The following is a 26,194-nucleotide window of genomic DNA, read 5'->3' as shown; positions in this document are numbered from 1 at the left end:
CCAAGAGCCGTGAGATCATGACCTGAGCTGAAGTTGGACGCTCAACCAACTGAGCCACTCAGGTGCCCCAGGGCATATCTTTTTAAATCATATGTATAGAAAGAGACTTAATTATTTACATCTTAGACATTTAACTCCTATTTTTTTTTTATTTTTTTAACACTTATTATTGAGAGACAGAGAGACACAGAGCGTGAGCAGGGTAGGGGTAGAGAGAGGGGGAGACACAGAATCCGAAGTAGGCTCCAGGCTCTGAGCTGTTAGCACAGAGCCCGACGCAGGGCTCAAACTCACAAACTGCGAGATCATGACGTGAGCCGAAGTCGGTCGCCCAACCAACTGAGCCACCCAGGCGCCCCCCAATTTTTTTTAAATTTTTTTAACGTTTACTTAATTTTTGAGAGACAGAGCATTAGCAGGGGAGGGGCAGAGAGAGAGGGAGACACAGCATCCAAAGTAGGCTCCAGGCTCTGAGCCCACATCGGGCTCTGTGCTAACAGCTCAGAGCCTGGAGCCTGCTTCAGATTCTGTGTCTCCCTCTGTCTCTGGCCCTCCCCCGTTCGTGCTCTGTCTCTCTCTGTCTCAAAAATAAATAAATGTTAAAAAAAATAAAAATTAAAAAAACAATAAAAAATTAAAAAAGCTTTCTAAATTAATGTATTTAGTGATATGGTAAATGCTTTAATTTCATAGTTGTCTAGGACCTAAAGCGTTAAGTTTCATGGTACTGCATTCAGATTCAAAACCTCCATGCTTCTATTTCTGTAAATTTTTTTGGCAGAATAAAGTCCAACTTTGCTGCTTCCCTCCCACCCCCTACAGTGTTCACCTTCCTGCTCCTGGTGAGCATGCCCCCCACTTTCCCATTCCTGTGTCTTTGCTTCCCACTTTTCCACTTACTTTGGAATTTCTCCCCTCATCCCTTCTTATATCCACATTGTAATGTCCTCCAAAAGTTCAGCCTTGTGGCAGACTCTTCCCTGCAAGTCTTTCCTCCAGCCCCAAAGTGCTTACACTCCCTGCTGAGCCCTGCAGCTCTCCCTCAGCTTTTCTTCTGTTGCTGAGGGCTCCACCCTGTATTATTCTCGTTTTGGCTCTTACTGTCCCTAGACCATGAGCCTGCGCTGTCATATTCCTGTTTTATCCCACGGATCTTCTTGTGCTTCAATTAACGTGGTTCGGTAAACAAATGTTACATTCCTGACCTGTTTCCCCAGGTTCTTTCATTAACATATCACAGATGATTGCCTGTGTAGGACAGCAAGCCATCAGTGGCTCTCGAGTGCCAGATGGCTTTGAAAACAGGTCCTTGCCTCACTTTGAAAAACACTCAAAGGTAAGTAGTAGTGGTTAAGACAGAACTTTGGAGGGCAACCGTGGGGAGTCCGGAAGAGTATTGGGAGCCCTGTGCTGCCAGCGCTCCCAGAGGGGGCGTGTGTGGGCGGGCTCCTCTGGGGCCTTCCCTCTCCAACCCCTACAGAGTCGTGTAGGAGCCTTGTTAGATTTGCTGCTACCAAACTTGATCAATGCCCTCTTGTTTTCTCTCCAAGAGGGAGGATTTCAAGGTCCTTTCCAATAATCAAAATCTATAGATACCTCATGTCTGATCAATGTGTGATTATGGGAACACTGACATCAAAGTATGGGGATTTTAAAATAGTGATAATATGAACCACACTAAAACGACCAGGAAAGTCCAGATTTTCCTCTCGACTTCTCGAACTCGGTTTTTAAATGACCTCTGGGTTTCAGTGGCACTGGTGGTTTGGGCACTGGTATAAGCAGAAATAGACAAATCTGTGCTAGGCTTCTTCTGGGACTCAGGGACAGACAACTTTTAAGTCTAGGTGAGGAACTTAGAGTAGGTTTGGTCACTCAGATTCTGGATTTGGAGTCAGCTCTTATTCCCATTAAAGCACAGATACTGCAGCTGCTCTTATCCCATGGGACTGTGGGGTTTCTGTCCAGCCACCCCCCCCTCCCCCCAGGGAAACAGGACTGCTGTACTGGGAATGTGTAGGTATTTTCTGTATCATACAGTCTGAGGAACATTTTAAGGACTCTGTCCAAGATCAGAATTCACTAGAAGTCAGAGAGCCAAGTGGTCACTGGAATGGTGCCTATCTGTGCATGTCAGGCTCAGAGTTCTAAGGGAGCCTGACAAATTTAAAGGGGAGGCTGGGGGCATTCAAACTGCTTGGTCCACTTGCCTGCCACTGGCACCAGCACCAGCACCAGCACCAGCCCTGCCTGGGAGCTCACCCTCCTTGTCTCTGGGAAGGATGGTTTATGCCAAGTTCTTTCTCCTTTGAGAAAGGGCGTGTAAAATCTGCCCCTTCATAAGCGTGCATTGGCCAGGTATTTATAGTCTAAAGGTGGGACATTTTGTGATTTGAATGAGGTTTGAAGTTGTGGACCTTGAAGGTTTTTTGTCTGGCTTTTCTTTTTTCCCCACCTCTCTTTAGCTCCCAGCTGCCAAAGGCTTTGTGGCTAATAGCTTTTATTCCGGTTTGACACCGACCGAGTTTTTCTTCCACACAATGGCTGGCCGGGAAGGTCTAGTCGACACAGCCGTAAAGACTGCTGAAACGGGATACATGCAGGTAATTTGAAGAAATGTAGGCCATTAGCGGCAGAGCAGGACAGGGTTCCGAGGATTTTGACTGCTGAGTGTTTACATATTTTGTACATGAACTGTCCTGTATCGAGTCTTAGTATTTAAAAAGAATAATTGGAAAATGCGGGAGCCCTGGAAATAAACAGCATAAGAAGGTAATATGTTCACTTCATCCCTTATGCCTTAAGTGATTCAGACCAGGCCAGGGCCACACTCACCAAAGCTGTACTGAGAACGTGGACTGGAAGTGTATCCGGGGACACGTTACTGAGCCTCACTGGGCTTTTGTTTCCTAATCCATGAAGATGTGGATGACAGTACCTACATCCCAATGATTGAGAGGACTCTGCTTCTCACTTGGCAACTATTTATGTAGCCTCTTGTTTTTTAATTTTAACTGACTCCAAGAACTTACTCCGGTGCCTGCAGGAGGTCTTGGACACTTGGAGGGATGGCTCTCCATCATATGTGCAGCTCCGGGACAGTAGGCTCAGGGCGACGGGATGAAACTAGAGGGCTTCCTGTTCCCATGCTTCTCAGACCGCCATAAAAATATCCCTAATGGCAGAGAAGTAAGAACACATCCCGACTTCATTCTTCCTTATATAAGACCACAAGCAGAGGATTTCATTTCATTCCCTGATTATCATTTTCTCCTCTGTCTTCCATGACCTGTGTTTGCTTTTATATTTTTTCAATGTTCCTGTCTCCTTATAACATCAGATAAAGTCAAATCTCCCAGTTGCTGGGCTGTGAACTTGCTGTGGCTTTGAGTCCCCTTTGTCCCCACTGTGGATCCCAGTTTAAGAAGCACAGCCCTTTGCAGGCTGGGAAAGCAGAACTGATCAACCAGAGGTGTGAATAAGACAGGCAGAGCAAACAAGGTTGATGAAGGTGAGAGCAGGCTGGAGTCCATAGAAATAGCTATTTCCATAAATATGTGTGTGTCCTCATCAATACTTCCCCTTTTCATCGCGTTTTGATGGGAAATTGCCCTTCACTTTTGGAGTGTGCTGCTTTTGTCAAAAACCCAACAGACTGTGAAATGCTTTTACCACTCTTGCCAGAATGTCTTTTGACTTTATTTTTTGACTTTACCTTTTTGAAGTAGAGAGTATGACTTTCCCAGAGCAGTGTGTTAACTTAGAACAAATTAGTTCTGGCACGAGGGATTTTTGTTTTGAGGTTGCCTGGAGGAAGATTTCTCTTTAATTCACTGCACCACCATCACACTGCTGGCTGGAGCATTCTACTGGTGGACGGTTCTCCCTAAGCAGATGTGAGAAATGGCTGCTGCCTGCTGGTTCAGACACAATGCCATCCCTGTTCTCTTTTCTTCCCCCTGGGTCCCAGAAGGGGGTATGCACCTGAGATCCTCTGTAATTCATATTGAAGTCCACCCACAGGGGTCCTGGATTCAGTTGTGTTTAGAAATGTAAAGCTGTTGCATTAATTTATACCTTAGGGAGAAAGAGAGGGAAGGGGCAAAAGGGCCTAGGAAAACAGTTAGTGTTTACAGAATCCTTTGGGGGTGATGGGCCTTAAATTACATGTATTCAAAAACACACTAAAGCACTCGAGGTTGGGCGTATTCTGAATCCCACTGCACAGGCTTACGGGTCACTTCTGGGCTTGCTGTTCCAAAGGGCCAGGGGACTCTTTCTTAAGGGATTTCTAATAAAATATTTTAAATGATGAAAGTGCTGGTAACCTTGAAAGTTAGCGTTGCAGATCTCATCCCCTGCACACGTGACTGGCCTTCTCAAAGCAGCTGAGCGTTTATTTCCTCTCCTCCTTTTCCTTCAGAGAAGGCTTGTCAAGTCCCTTGAAGATCTTTGCTCACAATACGATCTGACAGTCCGAAGCTCTACGGGTGATATTATCCAGTTCATTTACGGGGGAGATGGCTTGGATCCTGCAGCTATGGAGGGAAAAGATGAACCTTTAGAGTTCAAAAGGGTTCTGGACAACATCAAAGTAAGATTTAGCATTATATCTGGGGTTAGTGTGTTTCCAAGGACGTGGGTTTACAATGGAGGCATCCTTTGGAGTATCACACACAGTTAATGCTTGAGTTATATCTATCCAGCCACCGGTAGTATTTTTCGTCTTGTGTTACCCTGCATAATTTCCCCAAATTTGAAGGAAAAATATTTTTTCAATTTCAAAGTCTAGTATTGGTAGTAATCCAATGCCAACAGAAGAGGGCTTTGGTTTCTATCTAGTGAAGCATGTTACCGGCCAGTGTTAAAAGTCGTGGGTGTTGAGAAGCAAGCTTTAAGCTTTTACTAAGGCACATGCTTTAACTAGGGGTATATTTTAAAAAACCTTTTTGAAAGGTAGTTTGACAATACTAATCTGAATTTATATGTGGGTGTCTTTTGACCCAGCAATTCCACTTATAGGAATTTGCCCAACAGAAATGACTTAAATGTACCAAGAATGTTTTTCTGGCACCTTTTGCCCATATATTAGGGTAATATGCAGCCTTTAAAACTTTGGGGGACTCCCGTGAGCTTTGGGGTAGGGGAGTAGTTTCACTCCTGAAATGTTTGTTGTTTTTTTTTTATTTTTTTTGTTGATTTTTTTTTTTTTTTTTTTTTTTTTTTAAACAGCGATATATAATTTCAATGCAAATCTGGGATGGGGTGAAGGTTGAGAAGTAATGGAACGGTACCCACTGAATCACTCACACTCACTCTTTATGTGAGATGGAGTGGGTTTATCCTGTCTTCAGAATATAAAATATGCTTTGAAAGAAAAAAAATCATAGATTGGTGAGGAAAAAATCATGCTCACTCTGAGAAAAGTCATTTTGTCTTTTGTAAATTCTTTCATTTAATCCTGCCCCCACCCTCAGTCACCCCCATACACATCACACTATTTCCTTTTGATACTTGAGGCAGTCTTCCCGTGTCAGAGCGAGCCTGCGCTGAGTAAAAACGAGCTGGTCCTGACCACGGAGTCAATCATGAAGAAGACGGAGTTCCTCTGCTGTCAGGACAGCTTCCTGCAGGTGAGCTCTGTACTGGCGGGAGCACCCAGCTTGGCTATCAGCAAGAGATTGTTGCCCGGTGCCGGCAGATGGTTTTTATAAGCGAGGGGTGAGGGCTGTGGGGTGGAGTGTGTTAAAAGTGTTTTCTTTGTTAAAAATTTCAGGAATGGCCCAGGCAAACTCTCAGCAGCCGACATGAAGAATTTGTGTCATGTCCTTCTTAGTGTCTGTCTCTCACGCAGGTGTCACCCTGCTAGAAGAAAAATACTTCCTTTAGAGAACTATTGTTTTTTGTTGTTGTTCTTGTTTTTTAACTTTGTCCCCCTATCAACCCCTTTACCTGCTGTCTCATCTTGCAGACCAGCTCTTCCCACAGTCATTGCGAATCCTGGTAATTTAAGACTTCATTTTTTTTTTTTTTTTAATTTTTATGTTTATTTATTTTTGAGAGATAGACAGAGCATGAGCAGGGGAGGGGCAGAGAGAGAGGGAGACATAGAATCCGAATAGGCTCCAGGCTCTGAGCTGTCAGCACTGAGCCCGACTTGGGGTTCGAACTCACAAATCGTGAGATCATGACCTGAGCTGAAGTCAGAAGCTTAACCAACTGAGCTACCCAAGACTTCCATTTTTAAGTAATCTCTACACCCAACGCAAGGCTTGAACCCACACCCTGGATGTCAAGAGTCTCACGCTCTACTGCCTTAACCAGCCAGACACACCTGGTGGTGGTGGTATAAATTGCTCTTCCTGTTACCATAGTGTGGATCAGTAGTTCATGGAGTCAGCCAGCCTCCTTTTTCCAGAGAGCTGTTACCTTGATAACCTCTTAGGGCTTTGTTAGTTTATTGTTTTTTTGTTTTTTTTTACTTTCACTGACCTGCTGGAGCAGCTCCTTCCTGTTTATTATCACGGTTATGATCAAAAGCAGAGGGATACAGAAGCCAGTAAATGGTTGCCTTTGTGTGCCAATGGGTGATTCAAATGCAGCACAAAATTGGCAGGAATCTGTCCCTTTCGGTATATCAAAAATGACAACAGTCATGTGAAACTGAAAGAGTATTCTAGTCAAGTATGCCCTTGATTCTTTCTTTTCCTATGTTGAGGTGTGAAAGGCTAAAAAGAGACTTCCAGATTTCAATAAGTTTAAATCCAGAGTATGGTTGGGCTGGGTGCCTTTGTTTGTGGTTTTTCCCAAATTTTCATTTTTTTTTTTTTAACAAATTAGAATTGTGATTTGGTGTTTACGCATGATTATATTATATTCACCTATTTACTATTCTATTTATCCTCAAAGACCTTAACTGAGACAGGCTATGAGAAGTACAACGAGGTAACGTGCTGAGCATGCTGGGAGTGCTAAGCTTAAGGGGTGAACTTGGCAGCAGTCCGGCTGTTTGCCCGCCCCGGCGAGCTTCCGCCTCACTCCCGGCACAATCGGCTTCCCTGCTCATCACTCTGGCTCCCTTCTTGCCTTTTGCAGGGTTTTACGGGTGCCTCCCTGACCAGGAGTGTGTGCGTATTCAGTGAGCACTCCTAGCCCTCAATATGTCACATGCCCTGCAGATCCCGGGGACACCCAGATGACTGTGTCCTTGCCCTCTGCGGGCTGACGGTCTAATGAGCTCAGGTCCAAAATCCACTGGCCGGAACCCGATTTATCTGAGGCCACGGAGGCCACTCCTGAGTGGCACGGAGCCCTGGCCGCCCCAGAGGCTGCTGCCGGTGCCCACAGTTGTGCTGCGGAGGGTGTGAAGACGTAACTGCCGCTTAACCGTGTGATTAATTGCCTGCCAGTTGCCGTGTTGTGAGTTCTCTTTTAGTATGCATGGGTTCATTCAGTTGAGTTCTTAGTAGCTTATTTCAGTTTTCATTTCTACAAAATGAGCCTTTTTTTTTTTTTTTAAACCTAACTTTCAGAATATCTGCCCTAACTTTTGTGTAAGGAAAGTCATTCCTTTCAGCAAAGCCACTGGAAGCAATGTCCATTTGGGTGGTAGCTGAAAGACTCATCTCCAGTGCCTAAGCTGAGCAATGGTTGTAGGTGTGTGTTCTTTTACTCCTTCTGCGTGCAGAGTTCCTCACAGGTGAAAATCCACGGGTCTGCTCAGCCTTGGGCTCTCCTCCGGTTTCTCTGTGCCGGCAGGTGGGGCAGCCTTTAACAGCTGGCGCGAGATGACCACACCTGGACCGAGAGGGCTTTCAGGAACTCTCCCTGAGGGCACACAAGCACAGCTAGATGAGTAGGCTGGGGGAGGAAATCACCAACGTGAGAGAGGCTCTTCACGCTGAACGGCGTAGCAGGAAGACGAGGCCGTAGCACGTACTCGTGCCTTTGCACGCTCCTGCCGTCGAGCAGAGCCATGCCAGGAGAGACGGTTCCACTGCCCTCTCCGGTCTGGTTCCCTGCTCTGGTTTGCAGGAGCTGACTGTCTAAAAGTGTAGTCTCAAACTCCCAGTTAGTGAGTAAATCTGGAGAGCTTTTTAAAGAGTTACTTAAGATTTTTTTAAGTTCTTATTAATTGATAAAAGTCCTTTCTGAGTAGAATGACGATGGGCACAGTACCCCTCGTGTATTCCACGCTTGGTCAAGGAGAAGGAAGAGAGTTGGCGCACAGGAGCAGTCGTCATGAGGAAGCTGCATTCGTGAACGGGGGGCAGCCAGAGGGCAGTGGATCTCTGGTAGCCCCTTGGTTAGCTGGGCTCCCAGTGGGCAGAGGTGGCACTGCAGAAACCGCTGGCCCAGGACCAGTCTTCAGAGAAAGCATCTGACTTCAGGGACAGGCCTGTTGCCTTGGCCAAGCCCATGACCTCCCAGAGCCCCTCAGGGCCCTCCACTCTAGCCTGTTAGGGTTAATGCCATACCACCTCACGGGAAGGTCTCAACCCCTGGGCAGCTGCTGACCGAGAAGGGCCCATGAGCCATGGACTGTGTGGATATAACCCAAGGCTATTTAAACATAACAACAGTAAGTGTTAGGGGTTTTTTGCTTTCAGAAAAGATAGTAAGAAATCGCCAGGTGGTCTGTGGGAAGCTAAAGAGATTAATTTTTGCAAGGTTATGATAAAACTGGGCTCTAGTAAGTGTTAAGCTCTCTGTGGGTGCCCATAGGATTTTATCTTTGCAAAAGTAGGCTTCTGGTTCCATCTGCTTTAAAATATTTGTTTCAGACAAAACATTAGACATTTTCAGCTATGTGATATAGACTGAGTAGACTTTGGGTAGGGCATACTGGTCTCTCCTTAGGGTCCCTCAGCCCGCCTTATAATCAAGAAACAAGACTTCTTGAAGCTTTGCGGCCACCGCAATATGCAGTCCACCCTCGGGCTGTCCATGTGTGTGGGTCTGTCCTCTGCCAGCCACACAGAGCAGCTGGGTGCCTGCACTGACATTCAAGAGTGACATTTAAGCTCACTGCCACCGTTACTTGTCCACGATCAGTGAGGGAAATTACATTTCTAGGAGGGCTGCTGAGGGAAGTGCAGTCTGTCTCCTCTCCCATATTGTCAAAAACGCCCCTGGATCAAACTAGAGCAGCTAATCAGCCCCCATGCCTGCATCGCAGCAGCCTCTAAAGGATGGCTGCTGCATGGCATGTGCCATCAACTCACCTGGGACCTGCCCTAAGAGTCAGCACTTGACGTGTGAGCGTCTGGGAGGTGTAGCTCACTAAAGCTCACCACCCCTCTGTAAGTCCTCCTTGAGTGCTGGCCAGTCCTGCTTCCAGGAGTAACTACAGGGTGGATTTATTTCAGAGATACACCATAAATTGCAGAACAGATGGGTCTTCCCCTTTGAACGGTTGCCAGAAAAGTTAGGCCTGTGGCCGATAGCCCTGCCCTATGCCTCCTCCACATGATGTCCTTGTCGCCTTCTTCCTTGCTCCATGTAGATCTCATCCAGGGCTTTGAGTACTATTCTGAAATACAGAGGGGACAACAAATACACAGATGTTTCATTTCCAACTTTGCTTTCCAGGAATCCTTACAAAGTCCTAATTGTTGGGAAGGGAAAGTGACCCCGGGTGGGGGATATGCAGAGGTGAGGGTCAGAGAGAGAAAGAGAGGCAGGGATTTGGGAGTGTTTTCTTTGAAATGAAGGCAGGCTGAAACCACGTGTTTGTGATATATATACAGCATCTACAAAGCTATGCGTTAGCTGCTACTTAAATTGATCATAAGTTCAGAAGAAAGCCTCAGAGTGAGTCTGCTTAGAGACTACAGGTTTGTTCTAGCCGTGCTGAGCTGTGTGAGTGCAGGTGATGGGAGAGCAGAGGAGAAGGCGACAGCGTGGGACGCGCTCCCTGTGCCAGGGTCTCGTGGAGCAGGTGCAGGGGGCGGAGCTAGCCATCACGAAATCAGTGGACACCTGACATTATTGACGTTTGTAAAACAAACTGCCGTCTAGGTTCTCGAGAAATACACAACTGATGCTCTCTGTGTAATCTTTCAGGAAATAAAAAAATTCATTAAGGGTGTTTCTGAGAAGATCAAGAAAACCAGAGACAAATACGGCATCAACGATAACGGCACAACAGAGGTAACGGGCAGCCTTCCCCGACCGGCTCAGGCACCCTCGTGGGCTCAGGTGCCACCAGCCTGACCCTGCACTCGGCTTCTGTCCTTCCAGCCCCGGGTGTTGTACCAGTTGGACCGGATCACCCCCACCCAGATTGAGAAGTTCCTGGAGACCTGCAGGGACAAGTACATGAGGTACGCATGCTAGTTTTCTTAGACTGCCAGGCAGTTGCATGGGCCTCCTGTCCTTCCTGTCTCCCCAGTGGAGCAAAATCCTGCGTCAGCACCACTTCCTGACTGTCAGCATCTGAGTAGGTTCTGTCCCCTCATCTCTTAGGGGCTCCGGTGGGGAGTAGGCTGGATGCTGCAGGCGGTGGAAATAATCTCAAAGACATTTCCGAGTGTCCTCTCCCTGTGGAGTAACTATCGATATGTTTGGCGGGTACCAGCTGCTCTGTCCACCGTCGGCACCATGTGTCAGCAGGGCTCTTGGATCTTCTGCAGGCAGTTGATGTTTGGGCCCAGTCACCACATGCTGACCACAAGGAGCCAGTGGTCACTTCCGTTATCAGAGCCCCCTGACTGTCGTACCCCTTCCCCGCCTCCATCTGCACCTCCTGCCGACCTGTTGCAAGCACAGCCCAGCTCGTAGCGTATTCCCTCCTGACCCTGATGACACCTGCGTTCTTGTCTGTTGAGGGAGGAGAGAAGTGGAGCCTCCTCCCAGCAGTTTTGCTGGGCTTTTCTTCCATACCCTTCCCTTATAGGGCACAGATGGAGCCGGGTTCTGCGGTGGGTGCACTCTGTGCCCAGAGCATTGGTGAACCAGGCACCCAGATGACCCTGAAGACTTTCCACTTTGCGGGCGTGGCCTCCATGAACATCACCCTGGGTGTGCCCCGGATCAAAGAGATCATCAACGCTTCCAAGGCCATCAGGTGCCCGCCCTCTGTTTCCCTTTTGTTCTCCTGCTGCCTGTCACACATTCTCTCATCACGTGTGATACTCTGATGGGCAGTGTGGTAAACTCTGGTGATAGGCTTGTGTTAATCAGATCTGGGGTTTTAAAAGACCGGCTTGAGAAAAGTCAAAATTAGATACAGTGAAAACTGAGGCAGTGGTTGCTTATGGCCACAAGTCACATGAAAGGGAGAAACAAAAAAAAAATGACTGGGAAAGCTATTAATAGGTCCATGTAGATTTCAACTGGAGATCTGATTATTCCCAGCCTAATCACGCCTGACAGTGAGTGTGTCACTTGACTATTGGCCATATTCTGTGACTCCCAGGTGATTTCGTGGTAGGGCTTGTAGGTCATCTGAGACTAGAAAAAGATTAAAAACTCTCTCTCTCTGTCTCAAAAATAAATAAACATTAAAAAAAATTTTTAAAGAAAAAGATTAAAAAAATACGTTACAGTGCATTCTGTGACAAAATCATGATTCACTCGCGCTCCACATCCAACAAAGGGATGACTGGTAGCATTCAACGAAGGAGCGCCACGCTTGGTTCTAGAGCAGCACCTGGAGGCGTCCAGGGTGGCAGGGGCTCTGCAACCTCCCTGGGCGGCTCCAGTCTCTCCCAGGAGTGTGTTCGGGGGACGCCAGCCAGCACGTTCAGGGCACAGGCTGGTAGAGAGTGACTGGAAGAGTTGGAGACGTCCTGGAGAGGCGGTGGTGCGGGTAGGGCACAGCGATGGGAAGCTGTAATACACTAACACGAAGGGTCGGTTCACTCGGGGAGCAGAACCAGAATAACACCTGCAAGGACCAGAGAGGAAGAGATAGGTTCACTTGGTCAGGAAGAACGTCCCAAAAACTGTCTCATTCACTGATAGAGTGGGTCGCGGCATGATTTCTAAAAATAGTAAGTCTGGGTGAGAATGTCTGTGAAGCCCCCAGTAAATGCCCAGGAAATTGCAGTTGTGTTTAGCGCTAGGATCCGATAGTGCCTGGATTTCATAGAGCAGCCGTCTCCCGGTGGGCTCTCTCCTGCTGTAACCACTGTCCCCCTGCCTTTTCTCAGCACTCCCATCATCACAGCCCAGCTGGACAAGGACGACGACGCAGACTACGCTCGCCTCGTGAAGGGCAGAATTGAGAAAACCCTCTTGGGAGAGGTAAGTAGAAATCTCTCTTGGCAACAAGAACACTAGATCAGCAACGTTGTGAGCAGGCGTAAACACCAGTGGTGGGTGTACTGGTCATTGTGGCCATGCTGGCCCGTGTCCCTAACCACAAGCAGCATATGCTCTTTGGAAAGGGAGAAGTGACTGTGTAACGTTCTGCTCTTTTGACATGACAGATTTCAGAGTATATTGAAGAAGTGTTTCTTCCGGATGATTGCTTTATCCTCGTCAAACTCTCCCTGGAACGGATCAGACTTCTGAGACTGGAAGTGAGTCACGTAATTAAATGTGGGCAGGAAGTCATCCTCCGTTAGTCCCAGGATGGGCGCCAGTAAACTGGGGCAGGAGCTAAGCGAGGCACGAGAAGCACTGCAGAGGCTTTATTTGGGTTTCTGCTCTGTAAGAGTCCATTGTACTTCCCTCCCTCTCTCTCTCTCTCTTTTTTCTTTTTAAGTTTATTATTTTGAGAGAGAGAGCACGAATGGGGCAGGAGCAGAGAGAGAATGAGAGAAAAGCCTAAGCAGCCTGCCATCTCGGAGTCACATCTCACAAACTGTGGGATCGTGAGCTGAGCTGAAATCCAGAGTCAGACACACAACCGACTGAGCCACCCAGACCCTCCCCCCTTTCTCCCTTTCTAAACCTGACCCTGACACACACACTCCCATCTAAAGACACGCAAGAAATTAGTTGAAATTTTATGAAGCCACAATACTTTTTTACTATAGCATAGTACTGCAGGGTCTGGTGGGAGCATAGGGCCACCCATGTCTCACTCGTCTGTGGGCCCTCAGCACAGCGCCTGTCTGGCTCGGCGAATGTTCTTGGCTGGGTGGCTTACTCCGACTTACTATTACTGGTGTTCCTGAATACATAAATATTGAAAGAACATCAGCCTTTCTCACAGATCAGTTGAGGCAAGGTTGCAAACTGAGTAACTTCCTGGCACTTTCCTCTTCCTCCCAGGTAGTTAACATCCATACTGCCCTTAATACATTGTTTCAGCCCATTCTCTCAAGTACCAAGTTTGTGTTGCCCATAGACTGTGATTCCAGATTTGAGTGCCCAGTTTCCCGGCCTGGGGGCTTCTGTAGCCTAGCTCGGGCCACCTGCCTTGTGGCTCTTCTACCAGAAGAGCCGGGTTGCATTGAGAAATGTGGCACATGAGCAGTTGTAGTGAGGTCAGTAAGGGGGAGGCTTCACTGACACTTTTAAATTGTCCTGCTCTCCAGCCCCTGCTCCCAGAACCTCCTCAGAGCCTGTGTGTGTTGCTGTGAATTGACCATCCATTTTCAGTGGGGAAAAACGTTGGTTTGGGGATAAGGGGAGGTTGTGGAAAAAAAAAAAAGTCTCTACCTAACAAGGAAATACATAGTATGTCTCATTTTAAAACTTCATGGTGAGAAGCAAGATTGGGGGGGAAATGAGGTGGCTCACTGGGGGCAGCGATGGGAAAAGGCCATTGAAGCCTCCACACACGTCAGTGACGTCCTACGTGTGTGGCCCGTGCCCGGCCACCTTGCAGGTGAACGCTGAGACAGTGCGGTATTCCATCTGCATGTCTAAGCTCCGTGTGAAGCCTGGTGACGTGGCCGTTCACGGTGAGGCCGTGGTGTGCGTCACCCCCAGAGAGAACAGCAAAAGCTCCATGTACTATGTGCTGCAGTTCCTGAAAGAGGATCTCCCCAAGGTGAGACAAAAGTCCCTTCTTGGCCCCTCCCCCAGCCTATGCCCAGAGATTTGTAAAGGGAGAGGTGGCATTTACCTCTCCCCCAAATACCCAGCTGTCTGGCAACCTGAGGACTGAAGGTCCTGCGGAGACTGAAGGTGGTGCCTGTTTCTTCTTTTCTGCCACGTCCCTCTGGGATCAGGTTTTTCCCATCTTAGCACTGCCATGCTGACTCTGCTTGTTAGATTCCTGTCTGTTCTGTCGTAAAATTGATGGAGTATATATGGCATGGTCCCCTGATCTTCTGTTTTCTGCATAACCCCTAACAGCACACAGACACTTTTCGGTTTGGTAAGACCTGAGAAACGGGGATGGTCAAAGTGCCAACCCAGTTCTCACAGCCTTTGTGGTTTCTGAGGGTAACGGGGCCATGGGGCCATGGGCACTGCAGGGCCTCGAGCCTTCTGTGTCTCCGAGTGCAGGTGGTGGTACAGGGCATCCCAGAGGTTTCCAGAGCTGTCATCCACATCGACGAGCAGAGCGGAAAGGAAAAGTACAAACTCCTGGTGGAGGGCGATAACCTGCGGGCAGTCATGGCCACTCACGGTGTGAAGGGCACCCGCACTACCTCCAACAACACCTACGAGGTACAGCTCCTGCCCAGGGTCACCTCCCAGTTGTCCCGGCACACCCCTCTGACCCTGCCACTTGCCCTGGACCTGCCACTAAAGATTGCCCAGCAGTCCGTTTCTGGTAGAGGGCCCGGAGTTTGCCGTTTAGCTTCCAGGCAGAGGAGAATGGAGGGAGAACTTGGGACGGCTTGCCGGAAGAGGCTGCTTGCACTCATCCTGGCTCTCTGTAGGTGGAGAAAACCCTGGGCATCGAAGCTGCCCGGACAACTATCATCAACGAAATCCAGTACACGATGGTCAACCACGGAATGAGCATCGACAGGAGGCACGTGATGCTGCTATCTGACCTGATGACCTACAAGGTTCGTGGGAGGGGTGTGGTGTGCCGGGCTGTCTCACACACGGCTGTGATGACACCATTGAAAGAAAATCAGATGTTACCATCACCCAAAAGCCAAAGCATGTGGTCAGGCTGGGTGTTCTGGTTAACTTCCAGGATGAAATGTGCCACCTCATGGAATGAGGTGGGATGTTATTTCTGTCCTTATTAGAAATGTCCTCCTAAAGCAAAACTGGCCATTGCCAAAAGCTTAGGGATTTCCATGGAAAACCAAGGTGTTTATTTCCCTTTGAACCCATTCATCACACTTCTATAGCCATTTCCAGGTAAATGATAAGTTAATGTGTTCTGAAGGGGAGGTTAGATGGGAATGAGATTGATTATTTTGTTTTCCTCTTTTCCCACAAATCATATTCCCCGGAGTAGTGCCATAAGGTTTTCAGGACGCCTCCCCATAGAACTAGGTGGGGAAATGACCCGTTTCCTCCACCCTGTGGTAAAGGCTCTCGTTTTTAAGTCTTCCCTTCCTGTGCTGTTCTCTACGCACGTATGTGTTACGTAGTTGCAGTGAGTAGTGGACATACCGTTTTTATCCTGTTTTATTTGTTGTAAGTACCTTCCACATTGTTATGTAGTTTTTATAAATATCCTTTTTAAACGATGATGCGGTATTTACTTGAGTGAAGGCACCTAAATTTACTTAACTCTTTCCCTACTTTGAAACTCTCAAATTATTTGACTTTGGAGTTCTTTGAGCCATAGTAAACATCTTCAGAAATACTCTCTTTTTTATTTTTACTAATTTTTTTTAACATTTATTTATTTTTGAGACAGAGAGAGACAGAGCATGAACGGGGGAGGGTCAGAGAGAGGGAGACACAGAATCTGAAACAGGCTCCAGGCTCTGACCGTCAGCACAGAGCCCGACGCGGGGCTCGAACTCACGGACTGCGAGATCGTGAGCTGAGCCGAAGTCGGCCGCTTAACCAACTGAGCCACCCAGGCGCCCCAATACTCTCTTTTTTAAAATTAGGTCTTTAATTCTAGCTCTCAGTTCCTAGTTCTCTCTTCCAATGACACGTGGTCATGAGTGTAAGGGTCCGTGTCGCCGTGGGATACGGGCGGGACAGATGGCTGTTAGGGTCCTGTTCACACCTGAGACTAACCTGAACTGCCACCTCGCTGATCTCTGCTTATTCTGTTGATGGGGTTGCTTTGGGCCTTTGTAAGGGGCGTGAGTACCACCCTGTCCTCTCCTCTCCTGATGCAGGGTGAAGTCCTGGGCATTACGAGATTTGGCCTGGCCAAGATGAAAGAGAGTGTGCTGATGCTGGCCTCCTTTGAGAAGACAGCCGACCATCTCTTCGATGCTGCCTACTTTGGGCAGAAGGACTCCGTGTGTGGTAGGTTTGGTGTCTCTACGAGCTTCACCAGAGGCCCTTTTGACAGCTTATCTCGTGGGCTAGGGCTTCCCAGGAGGTGAGGGAACTGAGTAGGCAGAGCTTTTATTTTTTGAGAATAAAATCACGGATGATCTTTTTTTCTCCAAAGCCTGGCTGTGGCACCCTGCGTCCCTCCCTCTGTTACATGGCTCCTCTGTCAGTACAAACGGCTTTGGGGCCAAGAAGAAAAGATCAACCTTGGGCACCAAGGAATTTTCTCGACCTTGGAGTTGCAGTCAGCCACTCTGATCCTGCACCCCTCTGTGTGGTGCCTGGGCTGACAGCAGAGGGGCAGCGTCCAGCACCCCTGATGTTGTGACCCCCTGGGAAAGAGCCGCCGGGCCCAGCACCATACGTGCACTTCCTTCAGCACGTGTGTGAGGTGCAGGTATTAAACCCTGCATAGGCGAGAAGAAGAAACTAACTTGCTTGCTGACAGGTCTCGCCCTACACCGGCCTCCTCCCCCTGCTATGCAGCGCATCTCTCATGACAGCCTGGGAGAGGAGAGCTGTGGGGGAGCCGTCACGACAGTGCCCGCTGCCCAGCTGGCTCTTCCCTGAGTCCAGCACTGAGTGCCTGCTGTTCTCTATCCTTTCTCATGTGAGACCCTGCAGGCCCGAGGCGGGAGTCCCCGGGGGACTCAGTAGCCTGCCCAAGGTCACATTCTCATCTGGCCCAAGCAGGGATGCCCAGCCTGGCTGCCGTCCCCACCACCAGAGCTCTGCTTCCTGGCGGTCGTTTCCCGTCTCCTCTCCCAGTCTTAGGTGGATTTGCCAAACAGGTGGCAGTCAGGTGGGGGTGCCCATCAGGGTAGACACCTCTGCTTTTTTTGTTCCTAAGGCTAACTCTTCCTCCTTTCGGAAGGGACGCAGCTTGCAGATAGAGGGACAGAGAAATTACTACATCGTTTTTAAGATAATGGTCAGAGGAAAGAAAAGGGAACAGAGATTGGGGCAGGAGAACAGGGCAAGGCAAGGCAAAAGTAAGAGCAAGCATGCTTGACGATGGGACTGACAGCCAGCACTCACCCCACACACTGCCACCTCTCTCCATGCCGACCGCCTCCAGGGCCTGGCGTGGTCACACCATTCCCACTCTGAAATCTCCCCCTTCCTCGTCCTTTAATGTTGCTAATTCAGTGTCAACCCTCACATCGGTTGGTCTTTAATTTGGTGGTTGTCTCTCTGGTCTCCTGGTAGCACAAAGCCCAGAACACAGTAGGCAGGCACTCATTATGGAAGCAGAAGCCTGATCCAAAGTTGGAATGGAGTTCAGAGAAGGAATCTGCCCCATCACTTCACTCCTGTGTCTGTGCAGGAGCCTTGTCTTCTAAGTGTGTCTGGTTAGGGCTGTGGGTTTCCAAGGCACAGGTGTGCTGTTAGGCCTGGCCCAGCCCTGACCCCGAGCACAGGGAACAAGTTTCTGCTGCTCTTTCCAACGGGATTGGCATCTATCGACCATCAGCCTGGTTGCTTTTCTTCTAGGCCCTAAGTTAAGGAAATATTGGGTGGCTTGGTGTTTCCTGAGCATCACTCAGTATCCTTGCTGTCTACGTGAAGGCGTGCCTACAGACAGCGGGGACCTGCTGGGCTGTGAGCCCACCCCTGTGTTGAAAAGCTCTCTCATCCCCTTTCTGGTTGGTTTCAGGGGTGTCTGAATGCATCATCATGGGGATCCCCATGAACATTGGAACTGGGCTCTTCAAGCTGCTACACAAGGCCGACAGGGACCCAAGCCCTCCCAGGAGGCCCCTGATCTTCGACACAAATGAATTCCACATCCCCCTTGTCACATAGTCCAGGGAAGAGGGGACCATTCCTGACCTTGGCTCCTTGTCCCGCCTGGAAAGGGTCGACATTGGCGGCCGATCTGGAGAGCTTGTGCTTCCTGAGACAGACCCTGACATCCCCACCGTGCTGCCAGGTACCCCAAAGTCACGTGGTTTCTTCCCGGGCGCCACGGCATGGGGCCAGCCTGCACCCCAGGAGCAGCTCACCGGTGGCCCTGATCACACCACGGTGCATGGTTGGGAGAACTGAGGTTTGTCTGTCTGTTTGAAACCCTGGAGTCACGAGGAGACCCCGGCCAGGCATCTTTGTCCTTCTCACTTCACCCATCCAACCATTGGCTCTCAGGAGTTTCACACCATGACCCAGAGCCAGCTATAAGCCTCACGGTCAGGGCATGTCCCTGGTTTTTCTGTCCCTCAGTCATGCTAGAATCTCTCAACATGGCCTACTCATGTAAATGTTATCACTATTATTTATTTGTTCAGTAAAGAGTCTCGTTATTTGTTATTATTTTGGCTTTACTTTCAAAACCAAGAAGCTATAAAAACTAAGAGAGCCAGCATCAAAGTATCATGGGAAAAACTGGTTAACCAAAGGGACCAACTAGGATTTGTAACCAAGTTGAAACTGTTATGAGGCCCCAATACTCTGAAACATCTTTAACAGACACCCCTGGCTACCCCATTGTTTTTGTTTACCTCTGACCCCCGTAGGGGGAGACTCTGCCTTGTGACAGGAGTCAGACCCTCCTTTGTGGCCAATAGAAGCCTTGCCAAAGTTTGGAGCCCGCTGAGGTGGGGACTGTCAGTGTACATGGAGGTGATGCATGAGGCTGGTCCAGGCCCCTGCACTGCCTGGGTGGCGACCACACCCCCTGAGGTATGTGCGCATTTGCCCTGCCTCCCACATCCAAAGAGCAAGCAGGGCAGGTGCAGAGCTATGGCCTAAAAAGTGCCCCGGGGGCTGCGGTGGGATAGGGCCCTCCTGGGTACAGACAGGCATCCTCCTTACATACAGGTAAGGGGTGAACGGGCCACCCAGACAGAAAAGGAGGACCACATGGGGGTGGAGTGTCAGAGCTGGCGGTGTGCCCCATTTGGCGATAGCAGGCTACTCAAAGGGTAAATCTGTAACAATCGAAAGCACCTGTCAGGCTGGGAGGAGAGCCTGCAGGGTATCCCAGGAAAACCCACATTTAATTGCCTTCTTGGTGTTCTGCTGGTGACTGCACCGTCACTGGTGGGTTTTCCAGGGCTTGAGATGGGGTTTTGTGCAACAGAGGAAAGAAATGGACATAGCATGTCTCAGAGAGCAGACGGTTTTACTGCTGGAGACTGCGGTGTTTTGTACCGAATTGCTCCTTAAGATTGGGCCAGGGTCACGGAGAAGAGTGATGATGGCCGCAGCTCTCTACTCCCTCTGGAGAATGTTCTGTGAAGTCTGCCCTCCTTTCCCTCCCTGTCCAGAGCCGAGTCCCACTGACGTGGTTCTTACCTCCTCACCAGAGGCTTGGGAAACCAAGGCTGTTTAGTTGGAAGTGAGATGATAGTGAAAAGTGGGGCTTTGACCTACTTCCTGGCTCCATGTACCTGAGAAGGTCTACTTCCGAAATGATGTCGCCCATTCTCTCATTGTATCCAGCTGCTGGAAGAAACAGCAGCCCAAACTGAAGACGTAAGAGTTTATTGTTGAGTAAGAAGATGGTGTGGCTGATTGAAGAGGCGGATGTGGTAAAAGAAAAAGTAGGGGAGGGGGGCCAGGCCCCCCCCCCCCCCCCCCATCTACCTCTTTACCACTCAGTCGGCTAAGCATCCAACTTCAGCTCAGGTCATGATCCCATGGTTTCTGAGTTCAAGCCCCGCTTGAGGCTCTCTGCTGTCATTGCAGAGCCCGCTTTGGATCCTCTGTTCCCCTCTGTCTGCCCCTCCCCTGCTTTCCCCCTCTCTCTCTGTCTCTCTCTCTCTCTCTCAAAAATAAACATTAACAAGCAAAGAAAAGAGAAAGTAGAGAAGATACACAGAATTCAAGTAGTATTACACAGAACTATGCTTGGCTTCCTCGACGTTCCGTAGCTGGTTCCCCCAGTTCTGAGTTCATGCTGCTAGGGTATATTTCATATAACCACTCGTTCTGGGGTCTGTGTTAGAATGAATGCTTTCTCTCCCGTACTGAAGTGATTATGAATTCAGCATTCTTGACCTGAGCGTTTGGCCATTCTCTGGCTTAAAATTCTGTTAAAATTAGTTTGGCCCTGTGGTCTCCTTGCACCCATGAGGTTGACTTAGGAACTTCTCTTTAGGTGAAAACTCTTTCACCTAAAAAGTGAAAAGTGAAAACTTTTCAGATTCTGCCTCCCACCCCTGTATCTCTGACCTAAGCTAGCCTGGTTCGTGACACAGGTGAAGCCTGTCAACTGGCTTGTTCGGGGTTGTCGCTTGAAACGTCACCACGGGCACCGCTTCTCTCGCACAACCTGCAAAGAAACCTCAGAGCCACACCACCGCCTTCCTGAAAACCAGCCTGACAGGGAAGCATCCGGCCTGCCCAGAGGCAGAACTGCCGGAGTGCACAAACGCAGAGGAAAGATGACGCGCGCTGCCGTGAGCGGTAGAGACGATCCTGCCGGGAGCCGCGTCCCGCTCGAGCCAGTGCTCTGGGTGCCCTCAGGAGATGTGTGTGACTGCGCTGCATGTGGGCACGGGCTGGGTGTGGGTCAGCGTGGCGCCTGGGAAGAAACCACATGTCTTTGGGGTGCCTGGCAGCCCCCGCCCTGCTCCCCACCGTGGGTGCCGTAGTGGGCGTTCACCTCTCCCCGAGGGGTCACCCGCCCTGCTCTGGCACTGGGCCGTGGGCAAGCACAGAACTCGGACCCCAGATCCACGTGGCAGTGTCCTCCAGAGCAAGCTCAGTACGAGGTTAGGATTTTTCTGTGTGCCTGTTTGGAAGAAATAAGAAAAACACATTTACTTTTTTTTTTTTTTGTAATGTGTATATATTTTTGAGAGACAGAGCATGAGCAGGGGAGGGGCAGAGAGAGAGGGAGACACAGAATCCGAAGCAGGTCCAGGTTCCGAGCTGTCAGCACAGAGCCCGACGCAGGGCTCGAACTCACAAACTGTGAGATCATGACCTGAGCCGAAGTCGGACGCTCAACCGACTGAGCCACCCAGGCGCCCCAAGAAAAACACATTTAAATTGTGTCCTCCATATTAACAAATTCGTATTTCTGACTAGTGACCTGTCCAGTCCTTTGCCCTTTTTACACCTCTTGTACAAGGGGATTAAATGGCTGTCGTCAGCTCAGTTACAGCCCCCTGCTTGTTCAGCACCGTGGGGGTGGGAGAGACATTCTGGAGTCTTTCAGAAAGTGTGTCAGAGTTAAATCACGGTGCTTCATTTCTGTTTCACGGTGTATCCCTGCATGTTCACACTGATTCGTGTCTGATTGAGCCTGACACTGTATGATTATTTTTCTTGAATTTTTGCAGCATCTCTGCAGAACTCTACTTTTTGAGTAGAACTGAAAAGAGGAAAACTTGCTATACATACAGTGGTAACAGTTCAGGCCTGTGGGTTGGGACACCTGTGGGCTCTCACTCCTGAAATAATCAATGTCCCCTGCCACAAGCCCACCTCCCAGGTGCTGGAGGTCAGCAGGGAGTGCTGTGCCCCGCCCCTGTCATGTGGCCTAACTCCCAACTCCCAACTCCCAACTCCCAACTCCGCGGGACACGATGCAGCATCTCCTAAGCCTGTGCACTTCGAGAAGTGCCACCTAGCCAGGACCAAGTGCCTTGCCTGTTTGGGTTTTTTTCTTTTTTTTTTCAAGTTTTTCTTAACTTACTCTTAAATACATTCAGCTAATAAGGGCCTGCTAAAGCGCTAGGTACTAGGGCCTGCTAAAGCAGTAAACGAAACAGGCAAATCAGATGCCGATGCACCTAAAACTCATTCTTCAGCAGAAGAGGGCAAAGAGGTTGTGGATCAAGCCTGCAGAAGTCCAGCACCATCTAGGGTCACAGCTGCACAGTTGAGGATCCAGTGGGAGGCCCACCACTCAGGCTCACTGGGAAAAAGAGAAAGTTCCCTCGGCCAGCACAGACCCCTGGTTCCAGCCCCCCTACAGGGTCTTTCCCTGCTGATTTGGCCTCTGTCCCTAGGACTTGGATTCTAGAAGGTGGGCACGGAGTGGAGGACACTCACTGGGTGTCCTGTGGCCCCTGGGAGAGGACGCTCCCATACTTACCCCACCTTCCATGTACAGTGTTACTAAGTGGACATTTAAGTCCAGGAAGATTTGTTCAGCTTCCGCTCTGTGCCAGGTGGTGTGCCCGCCTCAGAGAAAATCCCTGCATGCATGGGACTTACCATCTGGTCAACCAGCTTGCAGTTAAGAGCCTGGGTTCCATGAACAGACTATCAGAATTCAAATCCCAATTTCCCCTTTCTTCCTGGTGCCCTTGAACTCATGATTTAACCTCTCTGCCTCATTGTATACGATAGGAGTGCTATTTAGTGGTACCCAACTCATGGGATCATTGTGAAATTTCAGTGTGATTATGCATGTAAGATCCACATATAGCGGGGGCACAAAGGACACACTCATTAAGTATGTTCACAGTTATGGTGACTATCAGTATTTTTTATGAAAAACATGGTCTGAGAATTCAGAACTAAAACTCAAACTCTCAGGGTGCCTTGGCAGCTCAGTCAGTAGAGTGACTCGATTTCAGCTCGGATCGTGATCCCAGGGTTGTGGGATTGAGCCCCACGATGGGCTCCACACTGAGTGTGGAGCCTGCTTGAGATTCTCTCTCCCTCTGCCCCTCCTCCCCTCACTCTGTCTCTCTAAAAATAAAATATATCCTTAAAACATTTTTTTTTTTTAGTTAAAAAAATATATATATATGGGGCACCTGGATGGCTCAGTCAAATAAGCTTCCAACTTTTGGTTTCAGCTCAGGTCATGATCTCATGGTTCGTGAGTTTGAGCCCTGCACTGTCAGTGTGGAGCCTGCTTGAGATTCCCTCTCTCCCTCTGTCTCTCCCCTGCTTGCACTCTCTCTCCCCCTCAAAATAAAAAATTTTTTTAAACGTTTGTCTATTTCTGAGAGAAAGCGTGTGAGCAGGGGAGGAGGGAGACACAGAATCTGAAGCAGGCTCCAGGCTCTGAGCTGTCAGCACAGAGCCCGATGTGAGGCTTGAACTCACAAACAGTGAGATCATGACCTGAGCCGAAGTTGGATGCTTAACCAACTGAGCCACCCAGGCACCCCGATGAACTTTAAAAAAATAAATAAAACCCAAACTCTGATCCTTTTAATTCACCCAGATGGAGCTGCCCTTTGTGGCCTTGAGGATCCAGCCTCCCTAGTCATAACTTCTGCCCCACAGTCCGCTTGATCAGTAGATCCAGGAAGTATATCATACCAGGGAGAAGGCTAGGGAAGGGGACTGACATTAGGCAGTCATATGACTGGGGGCTTGAACGTTTTACTTTAGGCCATAAAGTAAATGTGACCTCATTTTAAGAGTTGTGGGCAGTAAGACCAAAATAACTCAGAGTCTTTATAGAGGTGGATATTGATACATTTATTTATATGGGTTTATTAAACAATAGGGTGTCACAGGAGGTGCAACGTTTTTCTCTTTAAAAGGGAGGTGACTGGGGCGCCTGGGTGGCTCAGTTGCTTACATATCTGACTTCAGCTCAGGTCATGATCTCATGGTTCGTGAGTTCAAGCCCTGCATTGGGCTCTGCACTGACAGCTTCTAATCCTCTATCTCCCTCTCTCTGCCCCTTCCCTGCTCGCTCTCTCTTTCTCGAAAATAAAGTAAAAAAACATTACAAAATGAGAGGTTACCATTTAAAAGCCTTCCGCAAAGAATATGTTAAGAAACCGGTAGTAACAGTTGCCTCTGGCAATGGAAGCAATGACGGAGGATGGAGGTATTTTTCACACTGTTCCGTTGGGCTTTTCTAATTTCGTGCTTTCTGAAGGTATTGCCATTTTTTTAAATCAATATCTGATGGTAACGAAGTCGTGTTGGAAAGTGCTCAGGTGTTTTGAAAGTAGCGGAGTGGTGGCTCCCAGTTACTCAAACAGCAAGTACACACCAGATATGCAGGGTGGACACGGTCACTGGGATAAGGTGACAAAGATGTCTTCAGTTGACACGGCCTTAAATCTCCAAGATTTTCAGGATGCCTGGGGGGCTCGGTTGAGCATCCAACTTTGGCTCAGGTCGTGGTCTCACAGCCCATGAGTTCCAGCCCCGCATCGGGCTCTGCGCGGTCAGCAAGGAACCTTCTTTGGATCTTCTGTTCCCCTCTCTCTCTGCACCCCTACCCCGTGCTTACGCTCTTTCTCTCAAAAATAAACCTTTAAGAAAGAAAACCACGATTTTCTCTTCTGACATAAGAAGACCGTAGTGGGCATTGCAGGGCTGAAACGGCACTTCCACGAAGCTGTCAGACCCGGGCCCTGCTTCTCCCCTTGTACCAGCTCTGGTTTATGGCCCTGAACTCATCCTTCATGATCCAAGGCGGCCCCTCCATTTCCTGGCATTCTAGCCAGAAGACAAGGGGAAAGAGAGGCATAGCACTTCCTTTAAGGAAAGTTCCCAAAAGCTGCATGACGTTTCTGTTTCCATCCCTTCCGCCAGAACTAACCGAACCTAGCTCCAAGGGAAGCTGGCAAATGCCGCTTGGGTTCTGGGTAGCCGTGTGCCTAGCAAAGATAACCGGAGGAACAGGAAGTGGGAAACAATCGTGTCTCTGCTTCTGGTGTATCAGGACCTTCGGGGTTTTGTTGTTGTTAATTCGTTGTTTTGATTGACAAAGGTCCACAAGTCCCCCCTGAACCCCTCAGAACAGAATGTTGCTGGGGCAGGTGGGACCAAGGAACCTCTTCCTCTTCAGAAGAAACGGACCGAGACCCTGACCCCTTCATTCCCCCTGTTCTTTTCCCCTTCTGGCAAATTTTACACCTGACAGTTTTTGTTTTGGCTTTTTGGCTTGGTTTTTTTGTTTTGTTTTTTAATAAACTGATATTGAAATTAGATCACATTCCCTTAGCAGGCTGTTCAAAGTGTTTCTGGGCTCTTGGAGAATATAACTCAAACATTCATTCAGTAGCCCTGATGATTGCTCGCCTGCTACCAGGTGCTGGGTGGAGAGTGTGGGCAAAATTTCCGTGGCCCCTTACCTTGTTGACTTAATCCAGTCACAGCACTCTCCAGCAGAAATAAATGTAACTTTAAATTTTCTAGCATCCATACATTTTTTTTAAATGGTAAGCTTAATGTCAACGATATATTTTATTTAACTCAACACGTCCAAAATAAATATTTTTATTTATGTAATCAATTTAAAAATTATGAGATATTTTACACTCTTTATGCTAAATTTTCAAAATCCAGTGTATTTTTTTTTAATGTTTATTTATTTTTGAGAGAGAGAGCAGGGGAGGGGCAGAGGAAGAGGGAGACAGAGGATCCGAAGCAGGCTCCAGGCTCCGAGCTATCAGCACAGAGCCTGATGTGGGGCTCGAACCCACGAACTGTGAGATCATGACCGGAGGGGGAATCGGACACTTAACCGACTGAGCCACCCAGGTGCCCCATAATCCACTGCATGTTTTATACTTAACAGCATATCCCAAGTTCCATGTGTGCAATAGCCACATGTGGCTGGTGGCTATCGTATTAAGACTGGAAAGCATGGGTTAGTGGAAGAGGAGAGACCGTAAATGGTACACAATTACGTGCTGTGCTGAGCCAGGGAAGAGCTATAGTAATGAAGAAGAATGTAGAGCCGGTGGTCTGAGCGGGCCTCAGAGCAGGGGCCACCTGAAGGATGAGAAGAGCAAGGGCGACGGCTCCGGAAGAGGGACTGGTCCACAGGGAGGCCCTGGGGAAGGGGAGCCTGGCCCGTTCAAGGGCCAAGGGCCACCAGCAGGAAGCCAGTGACATCCTCTCCAGAAACTTCTAACCGGTATCTGAGCTGAGCCCAGGCCCAGGGAGTTTCCACCGACTTCTGTGCCTTCTGAGGCTGGGCCCT

General features: G+C 48.9%; 1 protein-coding gene across 1 annotated transcript in view; it reads left to right on the top strand.

Moving 5' to 3' along the window:
* POLR3A (RNA polymerase III subunit A) overlaps positions 1-18,639 on the top strand; it is a 53,860-nt gene extending 35,221 nt beyond the window's left edge. The window contains exons 19-32 of the mRNA XM_042907779.1: positions 1,218-1,336; positions 2,466-2,603; positions 4,424-4,594; positions 5,520-5,633; positions 10,066-10,152; positions 10,243-10,325; positions 10,898-11,068; positions 12,156-12,249; positions 12,435-12,527; positions 13,784-13,948; positions 14,410-14,574; positions 14,790-14,921; positions 16,170-16,302; positions 17,990-18,639. Of these exons, the coding sequence (XP_042763713.1) occupies positions 1,218-1,336; positions 2,466-2,603; positions 4,424-4,594; positions 5,520-5,633; positions 10,066-10,152; positions 10,243-10,325; positions 10,898-11,068; positions 12,156-12,249; positions 12,435-12,527; positions 13,784-13,948; positions 14,410-14,574; positions 14,790-14,921; positions 16,170-16,302; positions 17,990-18,138 (1,814 nt within the window). The 3' untranslated portion in view covers positions 18,139-18,639. The remainder of the gene's footprint in view (positions 1-1,217; positions 1,337-2,465; positions 2,604-4,423; positions 4,595-5,519; positions 5,634-10,065; positions 10,153-10,242; positions 10,326-10,897; positions 11,069-12,155; positions 12,250-12,434; positions 12,528-13,783; positions 13,949-14,409; positions 14,575-14,789; positions 14,922-16,169; positions 16,303-17,989) is intronic.
* Positions 18,640-26,194: the final 7,555 nt, after the last annotated feature.

This window comes from Panthera leo, chromosome D2 (assembly GCF_018350215.1).
Source record: "Panthera leo isolate Ple1 chromosome D2, P.leo_Ple1_pat1.1, whole genome shotgun sequence".
NCBI classification, from domain to species: domain Eukaryota; kingdom Metazoa; phylum Chordata; class Mammalia; order Carnivora; family Felidae; genus Panthera; species Panthera leo.
The sequence above is the reverse complement of the archived record's forward strand: the minus strand, read 5'-3'. Positions and strand labels throughout refer to the sequence as shown.